The sequence below is a fragment of the Octodon degus genome, unplaced genomic scaffold (genome assembly GCF_000260255.1).
Source record: "Octodon degus isolate 3935 unplaced genomic scaffold, OctDeg1.0 scaffold00072, whole genome shotgun sequence".
Lineage (NCBI taxonomy): Eukaryota > Metazoa > Chordata > Mammalia > Rodentia > Octodontidae > Octodon > Octodon degus.
In genome coordinates, this window is record NW_004524648.1 from 3,296,566 (window position 1) to 3,309,099 (window position 12,534).

A 12,534-nucleotide genomic window follows, 5' to 3' on the forward strand; every position below is an offset into this window, starting at 1 on the left:
TGGCAGAACCGGGGATTAAACTCAGGCCCTTGTGTTTGCCAGGCAAGCGCTTATTCTACTGAGCCATCTCCCCGGTGCTCTTTATTCTTTTAATACATATGTAAACATCCTATTTAGGGATTAAGAAAAACCCCAAACTAGTATAAAAAGTCTCAAGCCCAATATTACCTGCAATATGTCTCTGTGTCGCTGTAACGTATGCATCAATGCTGCATTCAAGGAGGGGACACCGGCACTGTTGGTATATTCTGCCATTTTGTCATTTATCCCTGTAAGCTAGGAAAAAAATTTTTTTAAAAAACCTATTTATTTATTTATTTATTTGATACAGGGTCTTGCTACACAGCTGAGACTCATAGTGATCCTCTAGTCTCAGACTCCCCAGTGGTGGGAATGCAGGCGTGCACCACCATGCCGTCTTGGTGGCCAGCAGAGCACGCCTGGGGTTCCAGGGCACTGCACAGCATGCACTACCGAGGATCAAACCTGGGTCTTTGTGCTTCCCAGGCAGGTGCTTAGACCATTGAGCTATCTCTCCACCCTCCAAAAAAATACTTTAGAGAACCTCATAAACAGCAAATTATTTGCCTACACATCCTTTTAGTTGACAGCAGAACAAAACTAAGCAAAAGAAAACCCAAGAAGCATCCAAAGATTTAGCACCTCCCCTAAGTAATCCATCAAGGTTAAAATAACACCCACATGACCTGGGGATGGCGGTCACGAAAATTCAAGTGGCCTGAAGACATTTGGATAATTTCAAGCAACATGTCTGCATTTACATAATGCAGTGTCATATCTCACAAATGTATAGCTATTAGCAAAATAGCAACTTAACAGAAAGCACTTACCCTTGCCAAAAGCTGTTCAATCTCAATTGCCATCGTCTCAAACATTCTGTCTTGGCTCGACCCATTTAAAAGTGGTGTTGTGTCAGAACTATGGAAAAGTTAAATGAAAGGGACTCCATTACTCAATTCTAGTCCTTTAAAACATACTTAAATAATAAGGTAACTATCCTTATATGTCAAGTAAATCCCTGAAACATTCTCTTTTTTTCTAATACTTTAGAAATTAATTTTTTAAATAACTTTCCAAGAAAGATCACATACACACCGTACAAATTAAATTCATTTTAAAATACAATCAACTTGGCAAGCGCAAGGGCCTGAGTTCTATCCCCGGTTTTGGGGAAAACAACAACAACAACATATATTCGAATGCACAATTTTCCTAAAATTAGTTATATTTTCAATCTTAACAATGTAAAAATCTCCAAATGCTTGTTTACATTTATTCAAATGATAGCACATAACTTTAAGCTATAACAGTGTCTAATTAAACTGAATTTAAAAGAATACATTATGTCAAACAAAACAGAAATGTAGAACTCCTTATAAGATAAACCATAAAAATCAATTACTGATTTTGTTATGGAGTCTGTGAAAAATCTTTCAAATTTTTATCTTTTAGAATTACAGTTTTAGGCGGGTGTGGTGGCGCACCCCTATAATTTCAGCACTCAGCAGGCTGAGGCAGGAGGAATCATGAGTTCAAGACCAGCCTGGGCTATACAGTGCGAACAAGGCCAGCCTGTACTGTATAGTGAGACCTTGTCTCAAAAAGACAAAAAAAAAAATTAGTTTTTCAGGCCTTCGATTTGCTCTTTTACTTTTACCAAGAATAAAACTGAGACTTAAATGATCCAGATTACAATTATCAAATAATCAGGAAGTTACTTTCACTCTAAAATACATGGTCTTATCCAGCTTTTATTTGTACTAACCTTTTACATTTCAGCTTACAATATGCAATCATATCATTTTATATTTCAAAAATCTACTAAATTTTTATGTGGCATAGTCAAAATTTGACTTTTTATATATGCAAGACTTTTTTGACAGACTCAAATTCAGGAACCACATGTTCTAAAAGTTTCTTTTGTCTTATTTTGAAAGAAGCCTTTATAAGATCCTCATTTCTGCATTATCACATGCAATCAGAGATAATCTGGGCACAGATAAATGACTAGGAAGTGACTATGCTCTCCAATTGTACTGAAGGCTTTGTCCTGCCCTGTAACAGTGATTGCGTGTGGCAAATGAAACATAAAATCATCAATTCAACACCAAAGAGTGCCTTAGCTACCACTATTTGCCCTTATACCTTTTTACTCACACAGCAACAATAAACAATGAAATAGCCAAAATATATCTAATAAATATTTTTACTTTAAGATGTTTAATTAGGTCTAAATTTTATTTCTTCTTGAAACTTCCCAATTTATCTGTCCTAGACTATGATGTCAAAATATTTATCTTTATTAAGTGTCAGAGCCAAGCCAAGGTTCTGAAATTGTCTTTTATAATATGCCTATGCAGAAGGGCTCTGTACACTACTACAGATTCCCCCACCAGATAAATTTAAAAAAAACAACAGGCCAACAAAACATATCTTTCCTCTCTTTCTTTTCCTTTTTTTTTGGTTTCACTATGTACTTCAAGCTGACCTTGAACTCACTCATGTGTCCTGGGCTAGCCTCAGACTTGTGGCAAACCTCTTGCTTCTGCCTTTCTCAAGTACTGTGATTAAAACCCTGTCACCATGCCCAGTTTAACAAAATGCAATCTTAAGGGAGGAAAATGCCTCTGTCTTGTTCAAAGATATATGGCTACCACACGACACACAGTGAATGCTCATTAAATACTCATTGAATAAATGAACAACAGGGCAATCTCTACTACTGTTTGTTCCAGACTTGTCAAGTCTCAGTTGCCCTCTCAGCGCACCCAGAGGGTGGGGCTGGCACAGCACGCCAGGGATCGAACCCCAGCCACTGCACTATGAGACTTTCACTGGATTGTGCATAGATTATAATAGAGTATTAGTATTAGTCCATGAGTCCAAGGACATAACCAAAAGCCCATCTTCTAAATACATTGCCACCTTGGTTCAATAAACTTAATTCTTTCACGATTCTGATCACAATTCAAGTTGGATGAGAAGTAAATCAAATGAATGGTTAGCTTAAATGTTCACATTATGGGGAAATTTGATCCAGTTCTCACCCAATTCAGCTGTACCAGAATTCAGTTAAATTTAATCCATTTTATAGGTGTGTGATGATTCATAGACATTGAAGCTTTCCTGGGATAAGTGTTCTGGCCACTGCTGAGTTTATTTATTGTAACATGCTCCCAGCCTGGACATTAAACAAAATTCATTGGATCTTCATAACCTTAGGTTTTTTTTTTTTTTTTTTTTTTTTTTTTAGGATGATTAGGAGTTGGAAGTGATTCTACAAAGTCAATTTTGATTTGTAGACTTTCTTTGGGAATTTTTTTTTGGGCGGGGGGATGTTTCCAAAACTGCTTTTTCCTTTAAAGGAGTTAACAAAGTATTAAGATTATGAAGAACAGATAATAATAAAAGCATCATGTAAAGTATCTCTTAACAAATGTGAGTTTCAAAATTGTATATGGCTGGCATAACCAAATGGGAGACTTTAATTCAAGAGAAAATATTTCAATTCATAAATTAATTTTTCTCAAACTCTCACATCAAAAAAACTACTTTTTCTTTACTTGCTAAACTAAGGTGAGCCCAAAGCACTGGACTGAAATAAAACCTATGTAACACGGTAAGAATTTATTTTTAAGTCCCTAAGTCCATACATTGGCCCTGGTATCTACGTGAAGTATGTATACTTATTAGAAAGGAACAGCACCTTGGCTACAGTGTGGAAATGAGTCTCTTTTTTTGGGAAATGAATCTTGATCTTTTTTTTTTTTCTTCTATGAATTTAGGACAGAGTCTACAGGGTGTACAGGGTCTCACTATGTAGTTGGACTTACAGTGATTCTCCTGTTTTCAGCCTCTTGGCGCTGGGATTACAGGTGCATGATACCATGCCCAGTCTCAGTTGCCCTCTTAGCGCACCCAGGGGGTGGGGCTGGCACAGCACGCCAGGGATCGAACCCCAGCCACTGCACTATGAGACTTTCACTGGATTGTGCATAGATTATAATAGAGTATTAGTATAGTATAGTATTTTAGAGTGTAGGCATAGGACATATGAAGACAGAGGTTCAGATTTAAGCTCAATTTTTGTTATTATTAACTGAAAAATATCACATCTACCATTACCTTTGAAAAAGCACTAAAAATATGAGTGGATTAACAACCAACAAGTCTACTACCAATTTCACTGCCAGGACATACAGGAACAGCTTGTATAAAAATATTCTTAGAATTCTGGGTGCAATGGTACATGTTTGTAATCCCAGCTACTTGGGAGGCTAAGGCAAAAGGATCGTAAGTTGAAGACCTCCTTGAGCAACTCTGAAAAACTGTCTCAAAATAAAATTTAAATAGGGCTGATGATGTAGCTTAGTGGTAGAACACTTGCCTAGCATGCAGAAGGCTCTGGATTGCATTTCCAGTATCACAACAAAATAAATAAACACAACTTTACAACAAGAAAACTTATATAAAGGTCTCAGAATAGTATCTAAAACATGAAAAACACTGTTACTAAACTTATTATTTATTAGCGAAAGTCAGAAACAACACCTATCCAATAAATGGTTACACCATGATATACTTGCACAATATCATAAGTGAATACACCAGTGATAAATTCATAGTTGAGTTTCAATGATGTTAAACAAAAAATCAAGCTGCAAAATAACTACTGTAAGATACTGCCTATTGCCTAGAGACACAAACATATACAGTAAAAATATATGGTGATATACACAAATGGGAGGGAAAAAGCGGAATGCCATTAAGGGACTTCAAAACTGAATCAATAATGATCCTTTCTTAAAATGGGGAATAGGCACAGGAGGTCCACTATATTCATCTTAAATATCCCCTAATGTTTTTTGAAACAAGTGGATGACTTAAATTAGGCATAAGATTCAAAGATAAAAATGTATTTTCCATAGGTTCAACATAATATATTAGTTTCTTTAGAAAGTACCAAATAAAAGTAGCTTCTATGACTAATGGTAAGATACACACTACATTAGATTAATTTGAAAAGACTAACAGAAAATCAGAAAGTATGCTTTGTATTTGGGCAGTTCAGATCCATTTAGCAATTAAGAAAACACAGAAAAAATATAATGTGCACAAATGAAGCACATTTCTTCATACTGCCTAAGCTAGAAACTCTTAGTTTTTGATATAAATTCATTCTCAAGGCCTAGCAGTTTCCTCCTCAGATCATAATAATCTTTGCCTAAGGATTCTAAATAAATGAGCCTCAAGAACTAGGAGGAATTTCAGTAGTTAAATAATATATCAAAAATTTACCAAGAGACCAAGTTACAAATACGATGTATTTTAGTTAATTTAAAAAAATGCTTTAAGCCGGGGAGATAGTTCAATGGAATAAGTGCTTGCCTGGCAAGCACAAGATCTTGAGTTTGATCCCTGGTACCACCAAAAAAAAAAAAAAAAAAAAGTTTAAAAATGCTTTAGGGCTGGGGATTTAGCTTAGTGGCACAGAACCCGCCTGGCAAGTGTGAGGTCCTGAGTTTGATTCCCAGTATCAGAAATAAAGAAAAAAAAAAAAAGCTTTAAAAACATTATATATAAAATTTAAGGCATTAAGAGACAGAATCTGGTAGTACCTATACCTGTCGCGTCTTCCATCTCTGGCACCACCGTGACTGTAACTTGTACATAATTTACTGAAGGAAACTAGTTTCAGGTCAAGTTCATTTTCCAACTGTCGGGCTTGTTTCCTGAGATCTTTTGCAAAATTACAAAAAACATAATTAGGCAAAATCATTTATCAATGGACACGTTAAATCACAGAATTATTCTGAACAAAGTAAACTATGCAACTGATCATCTATTGGTCACTGATTGATAAGGAAAAAGCCATCACTATCTTTGCAAGGACTTTTCTGTTTCAAAGCTTCATTAGGTTTATGAGATCCTCTTCATAACTGTAAACTGAGTTAGCAATTGAACGTGAAGAAAAATTATAATGAACAAATTAAACATAAACTCATTGAAAAAATCTGGAAAAGGTGTGCTTCTAACGAGGTCAAATATGATTATGACAGAGATAAAAGCCTAAGTCTGAAAAGCACACAAGTTTAAAGGCAAACAAACTGACAGAGAAACTGGTATAGTAGTTTGGCACCTAGGAGACTGAGTGACAGAAACTACGTCTGGAAACTCACACAAATACGATTAGACTTATTCATGATTAAGTTAAAATAAAAAGACTGAACTATAGGAAGGAATAATAAAAGAATGTCTCCGGACTGAGGCATAGAAAACATTTCAATACATTTTGCAACCAAAAGCAAAGTAATGTGGAGCATATTCATCCCTGCGAACAAATCTCAGCTCACTTTCTTATTGGCTCTGCCATTTACTGAACATCTACTTAATCTACTTTTGTTTTTCAAACCTCTATATTGAGGGGTTTCTATGCTTTGATAATCACACGCTCAAAGCAGTTGGCATAGAATATATTGCCAATAATGAGCTGCTTTATACAGCATGGTATTGTAAGGATCCCATAGCCTAATAAATAGTATTAAAGATACCAGGAACCACTTCTACATAATTACTTTTCTACCTAGTACCCATAGTCCAAATGGCCATTTTAATACATGTTTTTAAACTCTAAGCATACCTCTTGGTAATTTTAGTAATAGTCATTTCCAGTAGAAAATATCAAGCATTTTGAAAATATGACAGACAAGCATGAATGAACTTAAAATTTAGATTTTTAGACCAAGTAGCTTACAGTAACAATACTGTGGTTTCTACAAGTTTCAGTGAGTAGCAAGAGGAAATAATCAAAAGGGTGAAGTGTGTGTGTGTGTGTGTGTGCAGTTTCTATGTTGTAGCAAAGCAAATAGTTGAAAGAAAAAGCTTTCAATTTTGCCTTTTATTATGGTTCAGGAATGAGTGTTACATGACTTCACTTGACTGGACAGTATTTTCAGGAATTAATGCAATTGTCAAATCGCAAGAAACTTTCCTGGTATATGTAGAGCAAATGCAATAACGACAACGCATACGGGTTCTTTCAACTCTCTCTTTCTGACAAAAAAGATCCCAGACGCCAAGGCAGTGGGTAAAGTTATTTTATGTATTCAGGCAACCCATTTTCAAAGTCCTGGCCTGAACTGCCACGGGGTCTTAGCAGAAACGTTCGCTCCTACTTCCTTTAATAGTCAGGACGGCCAAGTTCCGCCTTTCTCTTTTCCCGCAGTTTCCTACAGTGATCTCAACCCCCAAACGCTGGAACACTCCAGGTTCCAGATTCTAATCTTCTCGCTCCACACTCGTCTCTTCTTGGTACCAAAGCCCTGACGTCTGGGCTCCACTACCCTTCACTCACGTCCACTCTGGGTGACCCAGGTCCCTCTTCCTCTCCAACCCTTGCGTCCACTGCCCACCTCCTGCCGCTCGTTCACATCCCGCGGCCCGCTTGGGCCAGACCCCAGCCCCAGTCCGTTCGGTTTCCGGTCCCCGGGGCTTCCGCTAAGCAAGTCCCACCCTTAGTCCAATCACTCAGAAGGCCTGACTTTTTCTCCTGCTTCCTCCTGCAAGACCTATCTTCACCATACCTCCGGCGAGACCCACCCAAAGCCCTCGCCCTCACCTTCCCAGTAATTGCTCGTCCCAGCCGCCATCTTTGTTGTCCAACGTCAGACGGAACAGAAGAGCAGTGGGGTGCGGGCCAGAGAGTCACCTCCGCGCCTTCTTCCGCCCAAGCGCCAGGGCCGATGGGATACGTGAGCATCCACAGACTCCGTCCCCTGGTGGTAAATCTGTTCATCTACAGCTTTTGAATAGCGGCCCAAAACTTTTGATTTCAGCCCGTGACGCTCCATAAAGGTCTGTTTTCTGATATTCGCATCCGCTTTTTGCGCCACAAAGTTTCATCAGCAGCTTTATTTCGGTTTACCCCTTCTCTCAACAGGTTCCTACATGACTGCGAGAGATGCTCGGAGCTCCCTCCGTTTTCCTCGTCTTTTATGTGTGTTGTCAGCATCAGAGACAGAAGCTCTTTTCAGCATGCTTCCTCCTGTGCGCCATCATCCACCGTCTTGAGTATGTGCACCTTTCTCCGCGGGCCGCCTTTCCCCGTGTCTGCAGTAGAGTCCGAGTTTTTTCTTTCCAGCTGCCAACTCTACAGACTGTTCTAACGACCGCTTCCACCTCTCGTTCTGATCATAAGTGATCAGTTTCTAGGTGTTGAATTTTACCACTTCTAGGGAAGTTGTGGGAACTCTATCTCCTGTGAAGTCCTACTCCACTTTCATTTATACTTTTTTTTTTTCCCGGAAGCGGGGATTGAACTCAGGCCCTTACAATTGCCAGGCAAGTGCTTATTCTGCTGAGTCATCTCCCCTCTCATTTATAGTTGTGTTTAATATTTCCTTTATGTGCATTGAAGAACCGAATCAGACTGCTATAAATTTTGCCCCAACTGTCTCATTTATAGTTGTGTTTAATATTTCCTTTATGTGCATTGAAGAACCGAATCAGACAGTGCTATAAATTTTGCCCCAACAGTCACACATAGGAATTAAAAGGGAAAGAAAATGCTTATTCATATTTTACTCTTTCCATTGTTTTTTCTTCCTTCCTGTCCCCGGATTCAAATTTCCTTTCTGTTTCCATAACTTTCTCTTTTTTTCTTAAGAGTTGAATCAGCTGCTAGCACATTCTCAGTGTTTCTGAATCTCACAGTGGTGACGGTTCCATAAAGAATCAGGAGTTGACCAACCCCCACCCCATCCCGCCTCTACTCTGCGATTGAGCTGTGCCAGTTTCTTCTGTGATGAGAAATAGGTTGGCATTTAAATTGTTTTTGTTTTTCCACTATCCCTAAGAGATCTTTGCTCTCTCAGTGCTTTCAAGAACTGTCCTCTGTCTTTAGTTTTTAGAAGCTGATTATATCTTTGTGGAGTTTTCTTTGGGACTTTACTGTTTGGGCTTTGTTCAGACATTTATTTCTTTTGCTCAGTTTGGGGAATTCTCAGCCATTATTTCTTCAAGTACTGGGGCTGGGGAGATGGCTCAGTAGAATAAGCGCTTGCCTGGCAAGTACAGGGTTTTGAGTTCAATCCCTGGTTCTAAAAAAAAAAAAGTACTTTTCTTCCCCATCTCCCTCATACTTTCTTTTATTCTCTGGGATTCTGATGACATGAATGCTAGATCTTTTGATAAAGTTCCACAAACTTTTGTTCCATCGTTGTTGAGTAATATCTAATAAACTGTTTTGTTTTCAAGTTCACTGACAAGTTCTTATAGTAGTGTTATGGCTCATTTAAAAAAGTGCTTACAGCTCTTAGAAGGTTGTTTACAGCTCGCAGTAAGCACTGCAGCAGATCGAGACCAACAAACCTGCTTGAAGGCAGCTTCATAGCTGCCTGCAAGTCCCTGGTAGGCTTGACTGGGATCCCTCACCAGGGAACCAAGCCCCCAAGTCTCAGAGAGCAGGGTTTTTTAGGATTTACAACCAAGTAGGAAGTACAAGAATAAAGTGTTTGCCATCAGTTGAGTGAACAGAAAGTTACACTGAATTTCACATTTTTAGCATATAACTAAGATAAATTACAGGTTACATGATTGGCGAAGAAAGTTGCACTGACTTCTACCTGCTTAACATATAGCTGAGACAGGGATAAGAGGTTCCACAAGGGCTGGGGAGATAGTTTGGAGGTCTAAGCACCTGTCTGGCAAGCTTTAGAACCTGGTGAAATTCCCAGTACCGCATGCAGTGCTGGGGCCCAGAACCCTTAGCGCGCCTTGCCTGCCACAGAGATGGGTCGGGTTGGCACACCCCTGTAATCCCAGTGCTGAGGAGGCTAAGATAGGAGGATCCCTACGGGTCTGAGCTGCTTAGCAAGATTCTGTACCACATACATACATACATTTTTTTTTTTTTTTCAGAGCTTACATCAATTCAAAGGGGAAAAACAAATTTAACAGAGAACAAAAGGTTTATTCAAGGCAGTGCTCCTGTTAGGAAGCAATTTTTTTTTTTTTCTGCTTTAAAGCAAGTGTGTCTTTCCTCTGTTCTCTCCATTTTACTTTTGAGCTCATATGATGGATGTGTTTACTTCAATTACATTTTTCAGATCTAAAATTTTCATTTAGCTTCTCATTATATTTTGTTTTTCTGTGGAGATGTATTTCCTTGTTGCCACTGTGTTTTAAATCATATCTAAGTTTGTAATTGTTCATTGTTGAAAGTGTCTTAAAAGCCTTGTCAGATAATTCTGACATCTGTATCATCTTGATATTGAGGGTCTGCTCATTGCCTTTATATATATATATAAAGTATACACAAGTTGAGATTTTCTGGGTTCTTGGCATAATGAGTAATTTTGTAATTAGATACTGGGCAGTTTAGGCTGTAGATACTATTTAGCTCTTGTTTAAGAAGATTTTCCTCTGATACTGTGATAATGGGGGAGGCTGGAAACTGCCTTGCTGCTGCCAGGTGAGAGTGCTCTCCTGTGGCCACCTTATGATACCACCGCACAGGAATTGCTACCATCAGGAAATGACAGTCCCTGCTGAGGTGGGAAGGGGTGGAGGGAGTCTAATTTCCCCCACTGAGCCCTGCTGGCAAGAGGAGGGGAGGAGGGGAGATGGGATTCATTTGCCTTGCTAGGCGACTTATTTCGGCTTTCTTTGGGCTTTTTTTTTTTTTTTTCTTTTCAAAGTTTTATTGATAAACATATAGCAATGAGACAGTTTCAAATTAAATCGAAAGTACAGTTTCAACAAATAATACACTGCATACATTCTTCCTAGTGGTTAATTGCTGTACAAGATGCAGACTTGTGATCCTACTTACAAACACCATTAGAAAAAAATCATTCTATTCATTAAGAGAATGCAACTATATATCTATCCCAACCACTTTGAATACACAGATACAAAATGGACATTCATAGTTATACCCCAATTTTTTTTAAGTTCCGTTGTTGAATATTATAGGTGTGTAAACTCAGCAAAATATTCTAAAAGAGTACAGAAGCCCATAATATCATTGGGTCTTCTGTTTAACTGGCAATGTCAGAAATTATTGACCTGAGTCCCCCACAGCTCAACATAACAACATGGCTTTACTTCCTATATTTCATCTTCATACTTTTCTACTGGATGGTTAAGACCAAGGTAAAGCAGGACCTGTGCAACAAGAGTTCTAGCTTTTTGGTCTGAGAAGGTCAGTGAAATGTCTTTGGGCTTTTCTTATTTGTTTCCTTTGGCATTACTGGCTTCCCAGCTTATCCACCACCCATTATGGGAGGTATAGTAAGAATTAAAGAAAAAGGCCAGTGAGATAGGTCAGCAGCCTAAGCACCTGCTTAGGCAAGCACAGGGACCAAGGTTTGATCCCTGGCACCTCATGCTGTGCCACTCCGGCCCCAGGCACCCTGAGCCAGGGAGACCCAGCGTGGTGGTGCAAACCTGTAATCCCAGTGCTGGAGAGGCTAAAAACGGGAGATCACTATGAGTCCGAGCTGCATAGTGAGGACCTGTACCAAATACATTAGAAAGAAAGAAAGAAAGAAAGAAAGAAAGAAAGAAAGAAAGAAAGAAAGAAAGAACCAAAGGAAAAATCTAGGGAACTCATTTCCACATTGCTCTTTAAAAACTGAGGTCCCTCCCTGGTCTGTTGCCTCCTTTTCACCTTTGAGTCTTATTTTTCTTTTACATATAATGTATAAAGATTTTGCTGTACTTGGTAGAACTGAAATTGTCCAGAACTGAAATTCTTTTTTTAAAATGTTAATATTTTAGGGGCCAGCCAGATAGCTGGATTAAGGTGCCTGCTTAAGCAGATGCAGGGACCATGGTTGGATCCCTGGTGTGCTGTGCCGGCCCCGCCCCTGGGGTGCGCTGGAACGCAACTGAGATTGGGTGTGGTGGAGCGAGCCTGTAATCCTAGCACTTGGGTGGCTGAAAACAGGAGAATCACTATGAGCCTGATCTATGTAGTGAGACCCCTCTAGACCCTGTACTAAATAGAACATATTAATAAAAATAAATTTCAATATTTTAACTCTGCTAAAATTCTTTTGTCTTCTAATTTCTTAATTTTTTTTCACCACCATTATTTTAATCTGATTGATAACCAAAATCCTGTACGTCCCATGGGCCTTTTTCTTTTTCCTTGATCATCATTCGACCTTTCTTTTTCTGAGAGTCAATTTTGTGGATACTATATATTATAAATAAAAGCTTGTAGGAATCATTTACGGCTCTGGATTGTGTTCCTCTGGACAGAATTTAGTGCAGTCATCTCAGGTGGGCGCAGGTCAGCATAGAGGGTGGAGCATCAGCTAGAACTCTTATGTTTGTTAAAATTGATCTATTATTGGTTAGTCTTTTTTGCTGTTTATGGTTAGCCCTTATTTGTAATGTATAGCTATTTGTGTTTTCTAACTGAAAGCTGTTACACAGAGTCCCTTTTTCTAGCAGATGCTAAACTATTTTCCTTCAACTAATGATGCTGCCTAAAACTTTGGCTCT

The 12,534-nt window shown here is 38.7% G+C and overlaps 1 protein-coding gene across 3 annotated transcripts in view; it reads right to left on the bottom strand.

Moving 5' to 3' along the window:
• Gosr1 (golgi SNAP receptor complex member 1) overlaps nucleotides 1-7,740 on the bottom strand; it is a 39,137-nt gene extending 31,397 nt beyond the window's left edge. For 2 of the 3 annotated variants that reach the window (XM_023720033.1, XM_004635368.2), the window contains exons 1-4: nucleotides 7,640-7,740; nucleotides 5,640-5,760; nucleotides 852-939; nucleotides 169-276 (exon numbers count right to left, since the gene is read on the bottom strand). In XM_023720033.1, coding sequence (XP_023575801.1) covers nucleotides 169-276; nucleotides 852-939; nucleotides 5,640-5,760; nucleotides 7,640-7,670 — 348 coding nt within the window. In that variant the 5' untranslated portion in view covers nucleotides 7,671-7,740. The remainder of the gene's footprint in view (nucleotides 1-168; nucleotides 277-851; nucleotides 940-5,639; nucleotides 5,761-7,639) is intronic. The other variant, XM_023720032.1, reaches the window with a different exon arrangement.
• Nucleotides 7,741-12,534: the final 4,794 nt, after the last annotated feature.